The 21,598-nt window shown below is 37.5% G+C and overlaps 2 protein-coding genes and 1 pseudogene across 9 annotated transcripts; 1 reads left to right on the top strand and 2 right to left on the bottom strand.

Annotated features, from left to right (window-relative positions):
* Window positions 1–3,096: 3,096 nt before the first annotated feature.
* Window positions 3,097–8,453, bottom strand: LOC105037858 (ubiquitin-conjugating enzyme E2 variant 1D). Its single transcript, XM_073243461.1, has 5 exons — window positions 8,296–8,453; window positions 7,175–7,314; window positions 6,075–6,200; window positions 4,809–4,935; window positions 3,097–4,468 (listed from the first exon to the last, which is right to left on the bottom strand). Exons 1-5 carry the CDS (start codon window positions 8,327–8,329, stop codon window positions 4,344–4,346), a joined length of 552 nt encoding a protein of 183 aa, XP_073099562.1. The 5' UTR covers window positions 8,330–8,453; the 3' UTR covers window positions 3,097–4,343.
* A 145-nt stretch (window positions 8,454–8,598) lies between these two features.
* LOC105052089 (uncharacterized) lies at window positions 8,599–16,217 on the top strand. 8 transcript variants are annotated; one of them, XR_012134331.1, is made up of 5 exons: window positions 8,599–8,755; window positions 8,883–8,977; window positions 11,435–13,595; window positions 14,774–15,516; window positions 15,852–16,217. XR_012134331.1 is itself a non-coding variant. In XM_073243460.1 (3 exons), the coding sequence occupies exon 3, from the start codon at window positions 11,435–11,437 to the stop codon at window positions 13,475–13,477; it is 2,043 nt and encodes a 680-aa protein (XP_073099561.1). In that variant the 5' UTR covers window positions 8,599–8,755; window positions 8,883–8,977; window positions 11,428–11,434; the 3' UTR covers window positions 13,478–13,691. The 8 variants fall into 8 exon arrangements, 1 of the variants encoding a protein (XP_073099561.1); XR_012134329.1 differs by having other exon boundaries at window positions 11,428–13,595; window positions 15,856–16,217; XR_012134326.1 differs by having other exon boundaries at window positions 11,428–13,595.
* An 821-nt stretch (window positions 16,218–17,038) lies between these two features.
* On the bottom strand, window positions 17,039–18,218 carry LOC105052091 (uncharacterized; annotated as a pseudogene).
* Between the last annotated feature and the right edge of the window lie 3,380 nt (window positions 18,219–21,598).

Genomic DNA, 21,598 nt, shown 5'->3' with positions numbered 1-21,598 from the left:
CTATTGACTTGAAATTCAATGCAACTTGAAAGATCAAGGAATCATATTCAGAATATGATATTTTAAGTAACCAAAGATTTCACCAAGATGTGTATCTCATATTCTCATAATAAAATTCAAGTATATTTTTCATTTAAAATTGAGTTTCATATATGATCCTCTTGTAGGTTCAATACTCAAAAATATTTTTCTCTCATATGATGGAATTTCTTCTTAGACCATATCCTAATTAATTTTCTTTTGATAAATCCAAAATTCATAATGCATCAGACAATTATCATCGAAATTAGAAAAGTATCATGATCTTCAATCATATAAGTTTAACATTCCAAAATCATCTAGTATACTCAACATATTTTATCAATACCTTGCACTTCATTCTAAGGTCAACTCTTCTCATACTTAGGTCAACCTTGCTAATTGAAATCTAATATATAACTCGTCAATTTTATTATAGACATCATATACCACTTATACATAAAGTTTCATCATAGTATTTATTGATTCAAAATTCAAATATTGATTCCTTTTTTTTATGTCAATCATGTTCCTTATGATCATAACCTATGTTTAAATATCACTAAAGTCGTAATTTCAAATAATCATAATCTTAAGCTTAAATACCACTTAAATCATATTTTCTAATGATCATAACCTGAACTATAATATCATTCTACTACATCCTTAATGATTATAACCTTAAACTCTGACTCTATCGATTATAATCTCAAGTTTTGATATCATTTATATGACAATCCCTAGTGACCTTAGACTTGGGCCCTAGTACTGTTCTATCATATCCTAATCACTTGTATCATTATCTCCAAATGAACATAACCTAAGCTCTAAGCTCAGATATCACTCTGTCACATCCTATTGATCTGACATAAAGTTTTAATATCTCTTCATAATCTCTGATGATCTTAAACCTAAGCTCTGATACCATTCTGTCACGCCTCGAACCCAACACTCGGATCGGATACGTGATGGCCGCACACTCCTTAGAGCAAGCCCTAAAGAATATGCAAGGCCAAAATAAATCACTACAACCTTAACATCCATAACAATTAATTTCAACAATAATTCGTAAAATCTTACATAATTACAATTTAAATTTCTTCAATTCTCTGATCAAATATTATGACACTCTATTTATCCTTTTGCTCACCCGTAAATCCAAGCCATAGCCAATCATGAATGTCCTGTAACTCTGAGAAGAAAAAGAAAGATGAAGGGGTGTGAGCTTTATAGCCCAGTAAGAATTCCCATATCACACTGATATAGTAATATAGTCTGAAAATAAGGATAAGCAGTAAGATATAAAATCTCATGTTCAATGTCCAGAATAATGCAACATTCATAAATTTTGTCTTGTCAAAATAGATGCATCATCATATGTTAACAGGTAAAACACTTTTGTTCAACAATTATTTCGTGTCTTATCTTTCATTTCTCTTTTCATAATCACATGATTTTTAACCTTTTCTTTCTGGTTCTGGACTATCTAATTCTATACCTCAGTCATCATCCGGATCGAATCCACTTAAAAAGTCTTTCAAGACTGTCCCAGGATGAGCTCCTGGCCGGCTGTCCCACGTACCAAAGCCCGTGAGAAGCTGTCCCAGGCATAAGCTCCTGGCGGGCTGTCCCAGGCATGAGCTCCTGGCCGGCTGATCCACCTGTAAGCCAGTGGGGGCTTACCTCGAGCTCCGGCAATGTCGTCAGCTCCAATTTCCGGCGAGCACAAGTACGGAAGGCCTTGACTTCAATCGGAGAAAACAAGGAGAAAGGAGAGAGAGAAACCGGTGATCACAATGGGTTGTTTAGGAGGGGGAGAGGGGGTCTTATAGAGTGGAGGAGAGGTCGAATCCCCCTCGGATTCCAACTTCTCCTCCGATGACTCAGGTGGAAAAAGACTCCCAACAGGAGTCTTCTTCATTTTTTTTTTTTTTTTAATATATCTGGGTTATTACATTAGTATACAAGGTCTTTTCCTAGGCTGAGTACAATATTGTAGTAACGGGTATAACGTTTCTTTCTTTCTTCTTCTTTTTTTCTGTTTTACTTTTTTTTTTTTCTTTTTAATAGAAAGTAGGGGCATGGTGTATGGACTCTGAAAGTAGACAGGGTTGAGTTTGGAATGATATTTTTCTTTTGCCGATATTCTTTTAGGATATTTTTTTTGATTTGTATTCATGTTAAAATTGTATGGAGTGATCGTCTTATAGACAAAAATAAACTATTATTATGGGCCATCCATGGTGGCTGTTAGGACAGCCGTCCGTTATTTTGTTCCACCACATGCTCTCTTTTCATATTAAACTCACTTAAGGGTTTTTTCACTTTATTTTTCACTTTTATTTTTTTTTGGGCTGAGAGATGGATCGTGTGCCGATTCATTATGCCGTATGTTATCAGACAGCTTCTTTTTGAGAGAATAATGCGGTAAGGAGGTCTGGGTACATTTTTTTTTTTTTGGCATGGAATCTCAATTCTCTTGGTAAGGAAAGAATTTAGTTTGTTTTTGTGTGTAAAAATGAATCTTTTCTTCTTTCCAAACTTTAGTGTACCACTACATCCTAGCTTTCATCGACGATTATAGTGTGTAATGACTGTTTGTACATAGAGACATAATCATTTAGTGATGTTCAAAAAAATTTTTTAAACAAAAAAGTTTTGCTTAGCTACTAACACGAAATCTGCTACTTATGCAAAAAATAATAGAGGAAATTCTACTCAAAGGTGATACATATAGTTTCATCATACATAATTTGCAAAGCCTTACATATTTTATTAAGATGTAATCACATAAAAGTATATATATTATAAGCAACCTTTTTTTTTTTTTTTGTTTTTAAAAGTCATTGCCAGCCGTGGTAAGGAATGTAAATGTTATGCAGAATGATTGGGCCTAAAATGTCAGCAGGTTGCTTTTCAAGTCCGCCGTCAGAATTCAATATTGGATGGTGGAAACTACTGAACTGGTGTACGGTATGAGTAGAGATAATTTCTGATGGAATTCGAGGAAGCCCACTCGGTTGTCATCTACCCACCATTATTCTTTCTTTCCTTATTTTTCTAGTAGTAGAGACAATGAAACCTCAAACAGGGAATTCAACCCAGATTTCTTTTATGGACGCAGAAAACTTCACCAACCCAGCACCACATCCAGCCAATGTTTGAAATGCTAAGTTTACGTCCAATGTTAATTGCAGTCTTGGACTCCATGACTCCGTTACTTCGCTGATCTCTATCTGGAGAAGTTGGCTCGGAAAGAAGTGACAAGCAGCGCTTGCAGCTCCGGAATTTCTCCTTGTATTCGCATCCACAAGCATGGAGTGGTATGTCAACTGTGCAGCAACGATCAACTCCAAAAACGTGTTAATGCTTTCTTTGTTTGGCCCGTGCTCATCATTTTTCTCCAAGGGAGAGCTGCAAGAGGGGTGAAGTCTGACCGGTTCTGTACACCATCTCGAGACCAAACCCTGTCCCTTGGTTAGCACCATCGCTCAATCTCACAACAACTCGCTGATTCGATGGTTGATCCTGTAAATGTCCATCACTCAGCTCTTAAGCTACATGTCATTTATATTTTCGAAGGAACAATGATTATCCAATCCTCTGTAGGATTAAAAATCCGACAATCTCTCTTTCTCTCTCTGCACATACATCATCAGCGTCAAGTGGGTTAAAAACTGACAGGATCGCAGAGCTTCAGATGATGCAATCACTCATGCAAAAAGTGCGTGAAATGGTGGTCTTTATTGCACAATGATTGAGGAAATGATGCATGTTTCACTAATAGCACAATCTCATGCTGTAAAGCTTCTTCTTGAGCATTGGTCCTCTTCGATGATTGCACAAAAGAAATTATGGCCACATATATGATTGCCTGTTTTTCCTGTAACTACAGGATTCTTGGATTGGAGTAAACCGGCAAAAGCAAGCTGAAAGCACAAGCCATCCATCCATCACTGAATTATTATTGCAATCCATTTGTGAGGTCAATCCACTAATAAACTCCGAAGGTCCCTCACCTCTTAATGCCAAATGCCTCCCAGTAGCTGACTAATAAAGAGGCCTGTTCACCCAAACATCAGGCAATTCTGAATCTTGGCATGGAGACAAACCACTTAGAAACCTAATTAACCTCTCTGCATGTATAGATGAAGCTGATCATAGATCTTCCATCCAGGCATCACTGAGATCAGAAATGTAAACTGAGCTGCTTCTGGCTCCAATTTGAGCAAAGTCAATTCAAGCATTTGGTGGGTAAGCATCTAAAGGCACAACAATTCAACATGAAATCACTGGCAACTTGAATCAACCTGCAGAACCTCACTTCAATAAAGCCGACAACAAAAATTGGTGTGTTGGACCTGGTTGTGCAACCAGGTCAGGTGTTTGTTCTGGACCTTCTCTTCCAGGTAACTCGAGAAGATCCTCATCCAAGTTGAGATTGGCTGACCTGCATCAGACATGGTGTCAATGCCGCTGTGGAGAGGCAACGTTACAAGACATGAACTTTGGCAGTGAAGGAACATCACAAAATTGATGAGGTCTCTTTTTCCCAAGGTAACTCGCTCAATTAAAACTGAGGTCAGGACATGAAAAGGACTTGCGGAATAAATTTTATTGTGTTTTTCACTGGCAAAAGTAATCCCATTTGAAACATCATGACTATAATGCAGTTAAACATAAGATGAAAATGACAAGAGCTGAATACAGGGATCCACAAAAGGCAGCCCTTGGTTCCTTAACTTTTGTAGGATAAGCTATGATTGTACTCATCCACTAGAAGAAGGTACCTTCTGGAGGCTGAACCAGCTTTCGGTTGGGTGGTGCTGCCATCTCCTTCTTTAACTGTACCAGTATGTCTTCCATGGTGTACTCTCGCTGCCAATTTGCAAGAATCCCAAATTTCTTTGGCTCAACCTAGACACAAACCCAAGCATAATCCAACATTAGTGGAGAACCATGATAAAAGGATTTAAAAAAAAAAAAAAAAATATCACCCCAAAGTGGTAATGATGATTCTTTCTAACTACCAGAATATTCATGAAAACCTGCCACCAATCAAATCCTACAGATCTAACAACCTGTTCCACATGCTCTGCCATCTTCTGGCCAACTTACTGTATGGTTTAAAAACATATGACATGTGCATATAATAGTTCAACTATTTTCGGATCTTATTCTTATAAATTTTAAAGGAGACTGACATTGATTTGTTTTTGTGGTGATTTTCCACATCAGGCTGCTCAGTGCCTAAAGAGGCAGGAATCATGGAATATAACTTTCTCAAAACAGCAAAAACTTTGATGATTTATAAAAGTAAAAGAAATTCATGCCTATCAATCAAAGTTTAGTAACTGTTCCTTCTCCATAGAATCACTGCATTGAGATGGAATTTAAGTAACTTTCTCTACCAGGCTGGTTATTTAACCAAACTTGAAACAAACCAACGGTGTAAAAAGTCTTTTAACAGTAAATTCAGAGACGCAAGCTTACCAAGATGATACACCACATTCTGGTACCAGCTTATCAAGCTTATAACGTCTCTTGGGATTGTCAAAAAGATCTGGGTTCAAATCCTGGTGAGGGATTTCGGAGGAAGAGATACACCTTGATATGTAGCCCACTGCCTACAGACATTCTACTTCCCATAGAAAAGAAATGTTTACTCTAATTGCTACTGCCACTCTAATTACTATTTCAATCCTGCATATTAAATTTTTTACCATTTTGTCATTTCAGTAATTACATGATATCTTGAAGACAGATGAAGACTATCTCTTCTAATAAAGCAGAGGGCTGCAAACAACTTGATAAAAAAGAAAGCTACCACACCTCAATGCCTTTTTCTTAAAAAAAGAAAAAATTCTTGCCACAATGTCATCAATACTATGCGACATACCACTGTTATAAACAACAGAGGCTCCATGATCACAAAGTCATGGCTCATATGAATGGCAACCACCATTGTGACAGGCAGATCATTAAAATCAGAGTAACTACACACACACAGAGAGAGAGAGAGAGAGAGAGAGAGAGAGAGAGAGAGAGATTACTACCATTCCATTTTCATGGTTAACACATGTCATATTGATCCGTGAATGGAAGCGAACGCTTGGAGGTTTCTCAGGGTAATCTTTATCGCAGAAGAGCTTCAACTGATAAATACGATTTTCATGCACTGACTGCAAAAGAAATGAGATAAAGAGGACACTAATAAAACTATTGCTTTGAAGAAACATCTTTGCTATCTGGACATATTATTCTCAAGACTCAACTAGCTGAACCTGGTTTAACTCATTGAGTCAGGTTGCTTCTTATGTCTCAGCAAATAATAACTCTACTTGTGTTAAGTCTAAAGTAAACAACAGAATGCATGTGTGAAGTGTCTTGCAGGGGGGCATATCTGAATGCACAAATAGAAGAAAAATCTATAAATACTGACCGGTTCAGAGGAATCTAGCAATACCTGGTAAGGGCAATCACAAATCAGATTGGCAAAGCATAAGTAGCTACCTCAAATTGGTTGTATTTCTTTTCAGATTAACGGTTAGAATAGTCAACATAGAAAAGCTAAAAGCAAGTCAGTGCATTTCTATCAAGGTAAAATACAGTAGATACTTTAACGCATACATACTGTACTTTCTACTTTGCAGTTGTGAACAATAAACAACAGAGACAAGACATGCATATATACAAAGATATGATGACCGAAAAAAAAAAAGAAAAGAAAAGAAAACATGGGCTACTAGTGCTCAAAAAGTTGGCTAGAAGCATTTACTTACTTTAAGCAGGATTTAATATGTACAAGATTGTACTGTCACTTACAAGGCTGATGGTTTAGATCACCATGTACAGCTTCTATTTTATATCATTTACACACTACATATAGCACCCAATCAGCCCAACATGTTGAAGAGATAATCAGAAATGTTGATTACTTGACAAACTCTAGCAAAACCTGATAAACAATAATAGAGGATAACGAGTATTTTATTCTTTTAACAACTTATACCTAATAAAGTCAATTGACAGTATCAAATCTCCAATAATTATATGGAATGAGTTAGGCCACATATAATATGCCTCATAAACATAAAAATGCCAATTTGATTTGCTATTGAACAACAGTCCAGTGGTCTTAGAAACAGGGACATACATTATGTGGACCAATTATGGTACCCGTCCAAGAACGCATGTAAATGTCATCTCCATCATCCATTCCATAGCTAACTGTGCCATCTCCAATACCTTTCTCTCCACGTTCAAGTTCCTCCAGAAGTCTAAAGTTCCGAGGTACTGTGCAGCAAGATAATCATAGAGAAATTTATTATTTTCTTAGATATGCAAAAACGTCCATTTAGATGGTGCAACTTCCCAATTTATAGGCTTCAAAAACGTCCATTCCGTAGCTAAAATGCTGCTTCAATAAATGTCACTACCCATGAAAAATTTATGCATATTATACAGCACATACATCTCATAATACCAGAGAAACTAGTTAATAAAGAGAAAAATTTACCACATAGCAACGCTATCATAATTTGGGGTAACAGAGAACCTGCTTTATAATCATTCAAAGAGCCAAGCATCTTAACAAAATTTCTAAATTAATTAGTGAGATATACATTCGGCAGTAGAAATTGTCTACAAGTGCGCTAAAGATAGTCTAGTAGTTTGCCAGTTCAACCATGCTGAGATACAAAGACCCTATTAAACATGCTCAGAAGTTACATTTGAAAAGATAGGTAAAGTATGTATACATATAAAAAAAGCCCTGCCCGATGATACCTTCTAAGTTCTTTAAGCAATCTTCTTAAACCTTTACATCGGTGAGAGAACACAAGATAACGTATTCTATTTAATCATTATATTTAGCATCAATTCTAAATCATTTCCAGACATAAACAATGCAAAACAAAAATCAATACCAAATATCCAGCAATCCACGATGCTGATACTCTCATCATTCCAATCGAAAATCATCTTGCTCAAACTAGCCCAGTCCTATCTATTCAACCCCTTTCAAAACAAGGACGCCAAATTCCGCACTAAAACTTAGGATTTGTTCTGTAAAAAAAAAAAAAAAAAAAAAAAGAAAAAAAAAATCCGGATATTGAATACCTAAAATTAGGATGGAAACCATCAAGAAATCTACGACACATTAAATCCAGCATTCATGAAAACGAAAGATTCAACATCAAAGAAAGAATCCACACGCCGATCCCTAAGAAAAAAAACCAACAGTAAAAGAGTAGATCAAGGTTCCAAAAATCATACCCACAACACTCGATCCTCCTGAGCCGATCGTCATCGCCGACAAAGATTTCAGTTCGCCGAATAAAGGGGAGAGACAAAGAAGGGGTGATAGAATGCGGAAATGAGAGGCTGAATTGAGAGAGAGATGGGAGCCAAAGGGTTGGATGGAATAAAGGTAATGCCATTTGGTGTGAGTCCTATACACCTATACAGTGTATTGTCCTTCTCGAGCACTGTTTTCTGGGGCCGGGATCTTCCGATCCATCAGCAGCGCACGTGTATACAAAATTATACAGTGTATAAAACACACTTGGGTGACAAATCCAATATAATTCTCCTCCTGATGGTGTGGAAGCACACCGCAGTAGTTCCGCGAGGGGAAGAGAGAGATCTCTCCGTGTGCCGAAGGATGGCGTCGCGATGATTCGATCCAAGTCTAGGGTTTGGGAAGAGTTCTTCTGATCGTTTTTCCTTCTCCCAGGTATTGCAGTAACTGTTTTTTTGCTCGATCTTCTAGCTTGTTTCTTGGCCTTCTTTTTTGTTACTCAAGAGTAGATCAGGGCATTTTAGGGCGAGATTGGTTTTGATATCGTTGAACACAATTTCAGTGGACTAGAAGTGTTGTCGGGAAGTGAAAGAAGGAATATTGAAGGGCTTTGGCCGGTGTTGACGTCTTCCGAGCAGCGGATTGGAATAGTTCTTGGTGAGCTTCGAATGGTTTTATTCTGTGGTTCCTGCTCCAGGCGCTGTTTTTACTTCTTTTTTTTTTTTTTTTTTTTTTTGCTGGAGAAATGTGATGCAGATGGAACAAGAAGCATGCTTTGATTAGTTTTGTTTGCTTGCCCATAGTTGATGGGCTGTTCTTGATTTGGTTTTAGTGCCATTGCAGATTAGCTGTCTTGGTTTTCTCTACATTTTTACGAAGTTGAAGTAGAAGGTGATGCACGTTAGGGTTTTTACAAACTTGGGAAGCATTTTCGAAGCATTTTTTATGCATTTAACTTTTTAGCTACTTTCTTTTTTGTGCTTTTAAGATTTACTCTTCTTGTCCTCATCTGAAGCCAACTTGATCGGATGCTATTCTTGGGAATTGTGACAACTGAAAATGTAATTGACATTATTATATGTTTCCAGTACTCTAGAAGCACACTTGAGCCATGTTGAGTTTTTCCTTAATAGCCACAGAAAGTTCATTGTGATACTATATGATTGGGCTGTAAATGTGCACCAATATCAGAGAATATAAATTACGGCACAAAATGGTTGACGGTTATGTTTTAGATGCAGAAACAACTCATTTGTATGAGGATATTAAAAAGAATACCCCAATCGTTTATCCTAAAGTTCGAGCATCAGTTATTATCCTTCGTTTTGTTGCTATGTAAATGATAATTGAATAGAGATAGAATTGCTGTTCCCGATTTCCTATAAGTTATTACTTAGCAGGATCATGTATAGTTTCTTAATGGGTAGCTTGTAATATAAAGTCGACTATTGAGAAGTTTAAGTGAGAAGTCCTGAATTTGGATGAGAAAATTGGTGGATTGATGTCAGGTGGGCTACATAAAATGAATTCAAATATGTTACATGTGAACAAATGGCAATTAAATTCTTCTTAATCTGAACCCTATAGGTGAGTTAAAGAAAAGCCTGAGGTGGAGTGTACTGCTTCAGGGATGGCACAAAACTTGATTTGTTATTTGGTGGATTCCTATACATTTGACAGTCAAATTGGACCAGGAATCCATTGAGCTTGTAGACTAGCATTGCATAATGAAGGAATTGCCGATCACTATTTGCACTTGTGCAGCAACGTGCATGTGCCATCACTTGGATTTGCATCCTTAGTGATTCTGTTAGAATAAATTTGCTCTAATGAAATGGCAGTTCGTGTGGTGGCAGCAGGTGATGATGTGCTATTTCAAGGTAATAATGAATATCAAAGAAACAAGCAGTTCCAATTACAGGGAACATTTATTAGGCCAGTTAATGATAATGTCAAGAGTAATGTGATGTTATTGCCTGTTGTACACAATAAAGAAATTAGATTATTTGGATCTGTTGGTTTAGAATTTGTTATAAATGAATCTTGCAAGTTAGAAAATTTGAGGAAGACAATTAAATATTCTTTTGAATTTTACTTGATTAAGAGTTCAAAATTTGATAGACAATCAGGAGGTTTGATTATGAAGTACCAGGATCACATGCAATACTGACTTATGTTTCTGAGAGGATTGCATATCTATTTTATTGGTCTACTCTGTAACTGTCCGTACAGAAACCCGTTTTTTGAAAATTTATGTTTTTGTAAATTGTTCCTATAGTAGTATTTGTGATCTTGTTAGTTTATACATTTAGGAGTACAACAGAATAATTAATGCTTTGAGGACGCATAGTATTCGTCTTCTTAGCTTGAAAGGGCAGCACATCACCTTTATTTCATGAGCCAAAGATAAAGTAGGAATTGATTGATAAAGATCCTGCTTGTGAACAAAGGTGTTGGCTGTCCAAGAAATTGGGTGGTTAATGAATGAATGAACTGCTAAGGCTACGTGAAGACTTGAATGAAAAGTGATGTGTTGAAATGGTTATTTAAAAGGAAGCACATAATTGCAATTTTCCATACTGCGACTCTGTAAGGGCCATAAGCAGATCTAATACTGCAAAGAAAATTCAGGTAGAAGAAGCAAGGATGGGAGACTCAACCAGAACGTGAGATTACATTAGTACATAAACTGATGTTTATGCTACAAATGCTGATGTGATTGTATTGCATTGTAGGAACATGATTCTAATGAACTGGCAGTTTGTGTTGTGGGCAGCAGATCATGGTGTGCTATTTGAAGGCCATAATGAATTCAAAGAAACGATCAGTTTCATTTAGAGATAACATTTATTAGGCCAATCAGTGATAATGTCAAGAGTAATGTGGTGGAAATAGGTTGAAAAAATAACAGCCTTATTATTATGTGGCAATAACTTCTTGTTTGTTTACTCTGCTGTCAAGGAACATTTTGGAGTTTAATTTATGTATCTCAAACAAATGGTTTTTCATATCCACCCTGGTGACCCTACTGGTTAATTATTGATTCTGCATTGCACTTTTTTATTAGTTTGGTTACATATATTAATGCAGCCTTTTCTTTGAGCTAGTTTGCAGATGTCTCTGTATGTGGGTCATCTCTCTCCTTATGTTCGACGAGAAGAACTTGAACGGGTTTTTCAGAGTTTTGGACAGTGTAGTGTACAACTGAAAGATGGATATGGATTTGCAGTCTATAAATATCCAGCAAATGCAGAGAGAGCTTTGCGAGTGCTGCAAGGCAAGAACATTTGTGGGGAGCAGATATCTCTTAATTGGTCAAACAGACAGCATAGGCCTCTTCAAAGACATGCAAGAAGCACCAGATTTTATGAACCTTATTGTGGAAGGAACTTCAGGGAAGACAATGATAGTATTGGGATCAGGGGTTCTCAAGGTCGAAGGGATTTTTCTACTGGTGCAGCTCGTGTCCCAGATAATCATGGACGGCATCAATTGGATATGACGCCCAATAACAGGGCCAGCAGCATGCACGAGGATATTAATGATATCAGAGGGGATGAAGGTGTGAATTCGAATGAGAGAGTCATGGATGAAGGTGGTACAATTGATCTCAATCCCTTGGAGAACGATCGATGGGGTGAACCTATTAATGATACATTGACCAGTAATGGAGTTGAGAATGGAGATGAGTTTGACCGCCATGAACCTTATCATGGTTACAATAGAAGCAATAGGAATGGAAATGTTCAGATAGCTAGCTCTTATGGCTCTCCACATCGACGAAGTTCTGAGGAGAAAAGATGGATAGAGCAATCTGTTGGCGATGATACCGATAGGAACTGTGATAAATCAAAAACTCAGCAGACCTGCTATAACTGTGGACTGATTGGTCACATAATGCGTAACTGCCCTCAAGGGGATGCTCGACGAGAGAAGTTTGGCAAGTTTAATGACAAGAGAGATGAAATAAATTTCCGAGATGGAGGGGAGGTAAGGCCGAAGTGGTTCAGACCCAATTCATGGGGAAGGTCAGATGCTAGTAGAGATCCTTGGATATCGAGGCACCATATGCGGGTAAGAAAGGAACCTCATCCCGATAAAGCTAGAAGAGCATCCAGGGCAGGTGACATCTCTCTAGAGCTTAGGGAAAAACGTCGTTCCAATCTCAGAGGTGATTCTCAGGCAAAGAAAAGGAACAAGCTGGAACATGAAGCCCCCAAAAATGTTGTGAAAAGAAGCAGAAGAAGACGAAGGAGATCTCGTACCTCATCACTTTCTTCTGATTCTTCTACAACTAGTTCACAATCACATTCATGGTCCCGAAGATTCATATCCAATACTTGCTCTTCTTCACACTCAAGGTCTGCATCTTCTCGGTCTCAATCAGCATCTTCTAGTTCAAGATCTACTTCTTTGTCATCCTATTCTAAATCTGTAAGTTCTAGATCCAGATCAAGGTCAAGGTCAAGGTCAAGCTTTCCTAGATCATTGTCTTTGTCTGTCTCATTGGAACGGAAATCTATGCTTTCCCCAAAGAACAACCAAATGGATGTTCGCATGAATGCCTTTCTGGAGGGCAATGTGAAGACTGTGATGAGCCCTGAGTCCAAGCATTTGGAGAATGCTAAAACAAAAGTTACATGCTCAACAGTTGATAATGAAAATGCAATCACTCCATGCAAGGAAGATAATGAGACTAATGGCGACCATATTGGACATAACCGTGATAATGTGTTATATTCTACATTTGTAGCTGATTACAATGAAACCAATACATGCACAGATCTGCATAAATATGAGAATCATGGACAGAACAATGACTCACAAGAAGCTTCATTTGTAAAGCTGAATAGGAATATTCCTCTTGAATGTGAGGCAAGCAAGTCTACAAGAATACCAACACAGGAAATGTTCTTGGTCCTGCGACATTATGGACTGGCAGCACCAGAAGAGGGTTGTCCTCATATTTCAATAGAGGAATACTTTGGTGCTGCTCGTTTGTGGCCATGGGAAATGATCTACTATCGTCGTTCGAAGAAGGGTCCCATTTCTACTGAGAACTATGTGAGGCGACTTGAGCAAAACAGGGAATTTGGCATTGTGGATAAGTACATCAGAAGCAGTAGCGGTTGGGGAGAAAGTCAAGATGATACATGACAATGTTCCTGATGCTGTCTTGTTCATTTTTAAGATGCACGCTGATTGGCATTTTTGATGATGGCAACTATTTCATGCTAATTTTCTTCTACAATTTGCTGTCTTCTCCCATGATCAGGTAAAATGATTCATAATGCTTTATTTTGATACTTCTAATCTATGGCAATTCATGTAACACACAAGAATATTTGTTAAAAACCACTCATTCTGGAAATGACCATAATTACTTTTCTGAGAAACTTCTTCACTAGTTGGGAGCTTTCTCTTTTGAAATTGATGCTCTGTTGTAATATTGTGGCTCCCTTTTGCTGTGATAGGTTCTTAAGCATGATCCAAAGATTCAATTTTTGTGTTTCATGCCCGGTGATTGTACTATGTGTGCTGCCAGGACCGAGCCTGCAGTAGTATCATCTTTGTTTTCTTTGCCTTTATCTTCAATGGGAATGCTATCCTCATTCTAATTGATGGAAAAGATCTGGTCAGATGGTTGACATGCTGACATGTTGGTCATGGACTAGCTATTTTAGGGTACATAAAGCCAATCGACCAGCAGGGTTCTTTGCTTATTTCAAGTTATTAACAAGTTGACAACAGTGTTTGAAGGAATTAATTCCAGGAAGAGAGTAAAAATCTGCATGAGAGTTCCTCAATGGACAAAAGTTAAGTCTAATATATGAAATATAGGAAAGCAAATTATGGGGATTATGCTGGTAATTTTTTTTTCTTATATTGCTAATTAGGGTACGTGAAAAATCTCTCAGGCCCATGTTCCTCAGACACCATTTTTATTTATTTTGCCCTACTTATTGTTCCTCTTGCTCTCCAAGTTTGCTCTATTACTATGTGCTGATGAGTTTATGATATGTGATTTTGCAATATCTATGCATTCGGAGGTTGGAGTCTGTACTATTACGTAAGCACCAAATAATGGAAACATTATCAAATCTTTCATAAAATCATGGTATTTCTTTTGCATGTAATATGAAGGATAATATGTAGCTTTTTTATTCATTGTGCTTGTGTGAATATCAGAGGCTTTTATAATCCATATCATTGCTTGAAGCAATTTCATAGTTCCTGTGCATCAGATATTTATCACAAAGCCCAGAAACCACTTTTTTAATTTGTTTCATATTATGAAGTAGTGTTTCTAATGATGACAGATCATGCCACAATTCTTCAATTAAATAGAATTTCTTAATACCCTCTTCTGGGCTTCATTCATGACTTCCTTGCTACTACTAATATGCTCTAAATTTACTTTTATGTGTGTCTGTGCATGTGTACCAAGTTTAGACTGCAACCTGTTGCGATTGCAATGGGAAGCAGAATTGTGGATGAGAGGAATTAGACAAGATTCAGCCCCACCAGTATCTTGCTCCAATTCCTGAGGGTGGTTCATGGAAACAGTGCTATACATCAGGGGCAGCAGCTCTTATCCGATATCTTGACCCACCATTTGGCATCCAATTATAATCATAGTGGTTGTGAGCTAAACAACTTGCCTACGTATTTGTGTTGTTTGTTATTATTTATACTTCCCCCTGCTACGTATGCAAAAGAAATGGCAAAGCCTCCATACTGATGGGTCAGCTACCAGAATTGAAAATAACTGGATGATGCAATTTTCCAGTTTGGGCCCTCAAATTTATGTGGTAAAAATCAGCTACTAGATTGGAGTACTGCAAGAGCGGGCATTTGCACAAAAGCCATATGTGTGAAGATGTTAGAAAATGATCTTCAAACATTGCTGGAAAGTAGATGTCACATGCGATGATTTGGCTTTTGTAAGCCTCTTTTTTTATTTTTTTATTTAAAGCGGGTGCTCGCACCACTATAGTACGAGTACATCTCATAAAATCAGAAAATAAAATATTCTGCGGGGCTCGCGGATATGTCTAACCCTCTCGTCAGATCTAATCATCAGTGTGTTCAGCCATGTAAGAAGCGATCCCATCAGCAGTGTGGTTCGCTTCTTGAAAGACATGTTGAACAAACACCGTGGTAGAGTCACGAAGGAAAGTCCAAATGTCATGAAGGTAAGTTTTTTTTTTTTTATGAGCAGGATTATAATTCGGTTTCCCTTGTAGATTATATTTTTTTTTTTCAAATGCATGCCCCACAGGTCTAAAGTGTAGCATGTAAACTTTTTAGAATTTCAGTTTTTTGAGTATTTATCGAAACTCGGATGCCATCTTTTTTTTTTTTTTTTTTTGCTATGCTTTTGGTCTTCGGTTATGAGGTTGTCTAAAATATTTGCCATTTGATTTGCTCACCTTTCTTCTTCTTTTTTAAACCCGTAAGATGTTTGAGGAAAGAAGAGGGGTAAAGGAGATCAAGTGTTCTCTGATTTAGCTCCCTATCTTTTTGTCAGCCAGATACCATCATACAGTTCCTAAGAAGAAGAGCTTCTCAAGATGCACACAGCACTCGTCACTCACCAGTGCACCTTCGTCTGTCTGTACGTCAATTGATGCTGATATTAGATGCAAACTCAAGCTCATGTTATCAATTTCTTCATGCGGCACAAAAATTTCTGTGAAATGAATGGTCCAGCTCAGTCCCTTCAAAGGAAGTGGTTGGTGTTTCATTTGTCTCTACTCTTGCTTGAAAGGAGGGAGGGGGAGAGGGATTTAGAGTCCACATCCCTTGGTCTAACAACTCTCAAACTCATGTCTTTGTTGCTTGATAAGTTTGTTTTCTATTTTAATACAATATATCAATCTGTTTTTTTGGTCAATGATGTCTGTAATTTTTGGTCCATATCTATCCATCCAAGTAGAGGGTTTGCAGCATCCAATAGGGACACGAGCAATTTGCCGGCGGCCACGTGAATGAATACCATCTGACATATCTAATTCAGAATAGTGAACAAGGGACATGTTTACGACTTTAAGAAGGAATACTCTTTTTTCCTCTTCAAAAAAGAATACTCTCTTTTCCCTCTTTCCACTTGCTTCTCAAAAATTTTGAAGGGAGGTGCAAAGCGCAAGCTCGAGGTGCTGAGGCATGGAAAACAAAAGAAGAAGAAGAAGAAGAAGAAAAAGAAGAAAATAGGTGCATCGAAATCCAAATGCATTTAGTGGTGTTGGATTTATTCAAAGGGCGGCAGAGGGTGAAGAGGAAAGAGGGGGGAGGTGAGAAGGTGGAAATAAATTGGTATATTTATCACCTGACGTAATCCCACCATTATTCTCAACCGTCTCAATTACTCGTGCATTAAATTGATTTTTGTAATATTTAAATTCAAAATAGTCTTCCATCTCTCTCTCTCGCATACACGCACACACCCATACTTGAAGTTTTTGTATTTTTCAAGTCTCAATAAATGCATGGATACATACATACATGTAGCTCCTGCACTTGCAAGCGACTCTTCACAAATTGACGAAAATGCCCATCACCATGATTGAGGATTACCCATCTACGAGATGTGGACTGCATCCTGTATGCTACCTTCCTTTCTCTGTTGCTTATTGTTCATACACATGAACAAAAGGGCAATTACATATAATCATGCATCAGCCAATTGAGAAAGTATGGAAGACAGAGAGCCAAAAAAAACAGGAACCATCTATATGACCATGATGATTATAGAAGTTTGGGCTGCTCATGACTGGCCCGTTTCACATTGTCTTCAGCAAAGGAGGGGAAGAACCAAAAAAGAGAAACAACAAAAACACAACCTATGTCTATAGAGAGCTAGCCATATATAAAAAGTAGAGCAGAAGAAAGTGAACCTATGATTTGAGATAGGGGATATGCTAATACTAATTAATTAATTAATTAATAGCAACTTTATTCAGCTCTTTTTGGTCTTGCTATTATTGTTGTTGTTGCTGTTGCTGTTGGTGCTGCTGGTGGTGGTGTTGCCATGGAAGAAGTCGAGTAGGACGGCACTCTTGCACTTGGGACACCTGGGGTCTTCCTCGGAGAGCATGACATACATGAGGCAGCGGGGGCAGCCAGCAAGCACCATGGATGCCGCCTCCGGGCTGTTCGAGCATGACGACAAGCACGAGCTCGGCGGAGACGACGAGGAGGACCCCTTCGGGGAGTCATCCTCGTCTGCCACCCTTCTCGAAGTGGCCCCCCTCGCCGGCGGGGACAAATTCAGCTTCAGCTCCAGCTTTGGGCCCTTGCCATTGTTGCGGCTCATCTCTCCTCTCCTGTAGAAGATCTTCCCTGTCTGCATCCCAAAGCCAATAGAAATCAGTATCAAAACGCCTTCCCGTATTGAATTGAATTGCTGCCGGTAGTTAGATTAATAGTTGCTTCAAGAGTAGGGGGAGCTTGGAGGAGGAACCTGGAGGTCGAGGCACCTCTCCCAACCTTTTGGAGCGGAGCGACTCTTCGTCGAGGTTGACCGGAGTGGAGCGCAGGAGCCCGCCGGTCACCGGAGAAACTCGGTGTCGGAGGAAGGCACCTGCTGCTAAGCAGTGGTAGCGGGCGGAAGAAGAACCTCCACCACTGCAAGCATGGCGTCTGTTTTGGTTGTGGGGATGGTGGTGGGGAGGCTTGGATGCCATTATATAAGAGGACTGAAGGGAGGGGTCAATGGTTTTCTTTAATACAACACAACAAATACTTTAATTCTCCTCTCTCTCTCTTTGACACACTCTTTTGTTTCTTTTGTTATTCTTATCTTTTCTTCGGTTTAAATGGAGGAGGATTGGAAGGAGAGAAGGGTGGGATTGAATGGAATTGAAGGATATGGGTGGAAGAGCAGTGCAATATTGAGGCCTGGAAATGAATTAATGGTGGGGAAGAAAAGAAGGGTCTTTTTTGCAGTATGCGGAGAGGGAGAAGTTTTTTTTTTTTTTTAAAAAAAAACAAAAAATGTAGTAAATATTGCGACTACAAAGCGCAGTACACCATTCATTGCATGTTTAGTCGGTGACGATCAAAGAATTCTGTATGTATGCTAGCGAAACCAATGTGAATATAAAAATCTTTCTATAAATAGTATGAACAAAACAAATACAACAATCTCTCTCTGTTTGCTATTTGAATATAAATATTTATACTGGTGGAGGGCGTAGCGTACCGCATATTTAATTCATAACAGATGCTTGAGTGTGGATTTTGCATAATTAATTCAGAACAGATGCCTGAGTGTGGATTTTGCAAATCGTTGCAATAAATAGAGGCTACATGCACTGATTAAAGGAATTTTAGGAAAATTAGCTGGATTATCACGAAAATTTGGAGCAATAAATTAGACTTGTAGGGCATTAATGTAAGCATCTGTTTCGCTTTTTTTAAGAAAAAAATCTTATTTTTATTTGAAAAGTAACATCACAAAAATGATGATAAAAGAATAAGTATTTATTGCTATTATTTTTATATTTTATATTTTATTTTTTTATTATCCAAATAAATGAAAGTAATATATTCTTATCTTATTATTTGTAAAAATAAGAAATTCATATTTTTTATCATCGTTACCGATATCACTTCCATCGTTATCACTGTTATTGCTGCCATCTCTACTCTCACCGTTATCATCTCCATAACAAATATTGCCACCATCTCCACCATTGCCACTATCATTACTATTAATATGGCATTACAGTCTTTATTATTTCTACCACTACAATCATCATCTTGGACACCATCATTATGTTTATATATCTGAAAATATTTGAATGTACTAAATATAATTATATTTTTTAAAATTTAGAAATAAGTTAGAAAATAATTTATCATTTTTTTTAATATTTCTGGAGATAAAGAGAATCAAAAATGATGCCAAAGGGCACCTAAATGAGTTTCTTTTTAATAAATAAGCAGGTTTTGTAGTTGAGAAAAATTAAATAGAATGAAGCGGATTTTTAGACCTGATTGTGGGTGCAAATGCACTTGGTCAACTTGCCATAATGCTTTAAATATAAATGATACTACATACTCAGCTAGTTCCGGGAAAATCTTACATCAGTAATTTTGTTTTAAATGATCAACAAATTCTATTTCTTTCATGCAATTATATTTAGTTTAGATCCAATGAAAAATAGTCCAAGTAAAAAGTATTTTGATCCGAAGAAATTTCATGAATAATAGTCCAAGTAAAAAGTATATTAAAAGTTGATCCGAAGAAATTGCATCCATTTTGCATATATTATTTATTTTATTTTCTACAAAATATAATTTCCTGTATAATGAGAAAATGATTAATTGGATGACTGCTATTAGCCATTTTCTCTTTGTATGAGTGTCTTTTTGTAGTGGATCATTTCAATATTTTTCTATAGTATAATTCAATGTGCTGCAATGGGATTTATGGTTGCAATGGCTCCAAGGCATCGTAGCTAACAAAGTAAATGGAATTAAATGTATCTCTGGTTATCTTAATAAATGAGTCTTAAATATATACTACTTCAAGCAAATGAGTCTTTATTTCCAATTTAATGAGAGATACAAGACGTGTAGATTTGTAACTCATTTGTCTAGCTTGGTGACCGATGTGATGATCACACATTAATATCACTTGTTCGATGCATGAAAGGGCAACTCAGGGAAATGGATCCCTCCTTATAAAACACAACCATTAGATCTGATTTATTTTCTTTTCCCCTTATAACGTTGAGTTGGTAAAAGTTTACTCGAATAAAAGGCTGACCTCATCCATAATATATACATTATATGGTATAAATGCAGGTCACATATCCCAAGAAGAGATTTTCTAAGCAGAGTGCTGTTTTTCTAATATAAAAGTAGCATTGCTTACCTTAATTTCAGAATAAAGGGCCCCCTCTATTCGGTCTCTTATTCCCAACAGATCCTAATAAGTAATAATACAAGGAGACTGTGCATTGAAATGTTATTTTAAATATGTTCACCAATTTTTACTTACATGGTAGCGTTTTATAATTGGTAAAGCTAGAAACCAAGTAGGATTTGTGAAGCAAATAATTCATGCAGAAGAGTAATGCCGTTGTGGATGCCAGGGTTCCAAAACAAGATTTTTTCGTGTTTACAATGAAGTAGAGCCATTAATGCCTCTGTTGCCAAAGCAATAGTGGTTGGCAACTCAAGTTGGAGTCAATGTTTTTGAGCTCGAGACTTCGATGGGGTTGTCTTCTTTAAGGTTTCCCATCACCCATCACGATTCCATTTATAACATTTGAAGCAAGGATTGAAGCAACCTCATGGGTTGCACCATGTATATATATACAACCATTTTTGACTCTTGGCTGTCCTCATTATTCAAGCACTGGGCAAGTTAATGTAAGATATGGTTAAATAATGGGTTATTTTATATAATTGTAATTAGTTGGTCTTGGGGCAAACCCATGTGCCCATCTCTGATATCTCGGCAAGTCCATGGAAGGGATCTGAGGAGATTAATTAGAGGTAGGGAAGGATTAATGGTGGAAAGGAATAGAAAAATGTTGTAGCATTAAGTGCCTCATTTATCATGAACCTTGAAGGGATATATTTATACGAGCATTCAATAGGAAGTGCCCGAGTTTTGGTGGGGAAAGCTTGTTTTCATGGCTCCCAAGAGATGAGCATTCAAAACATTTCTCAAGGTCTACCAGTGTTTGTTGGGCTTGGCCCTTTGGCTTAATTGATGAGGAGTTAGTAGGTCTTATCTAGCAATTGGGGGAGCATCTTTTGAAAATTTCTAACGTTGAATGGTGGAATGTAATTATCAAGGAGCTTTTGCGTTTGGTTCAAGATAATGTCCCGCTACTTTTGGACGAAAACAATGGCTAGGATTTATACATCTGTGATGGCTGGAGTCAACTTTATGGCACGTCGAGAGGCAGTACACGAATTTATTGGTCGAGGCCTTCTAGGCCAAAATCCACCTGAGATCATTGACTTCGTTACATGGTTGCTTCCCTAAGCATCTATGAGTCCACGCAAGTTGGTCTCAAGATCTAGTTCACGATTTCTATGTCCAATTTATGTAGCATTTAGCATAAGGTTTGGACTTTGATCCATGATTATGATTTGCAAATTTACTGGAACAAGAAATTTGTGTTGTTTTAGCCCCATAATCCAGACACCAACACCATGCTCTTGCTTGTGCGAAGCACTCCACAGGAATTTGAACATGAACTCTAGCTTATGAGGCAGGTCCTGAACTAGTTCTCATGGTTCAATTTTGTTTTC

The sequence above is a fragment of the Elaeis guineensis genome, chromosome 9 (assembly GCF_000442705.2).
Source record: "Elaeis guineensis isolate ETL-2024a chromosome 9, EG11, whole genome shotgun sequence".
In the NCBI taxonomy this organism is placed as follows: Eukaryota; Viridiplantae; Streptophyta; class Magnoliopsida; order Arecales; family Arecaceae; genus Elaeis; species Elaeis guineensis.
Note: the sequence above shows the minus strand (reverse complement) of the source record. Positions and strands in the feature narration are given on the sequence as shown.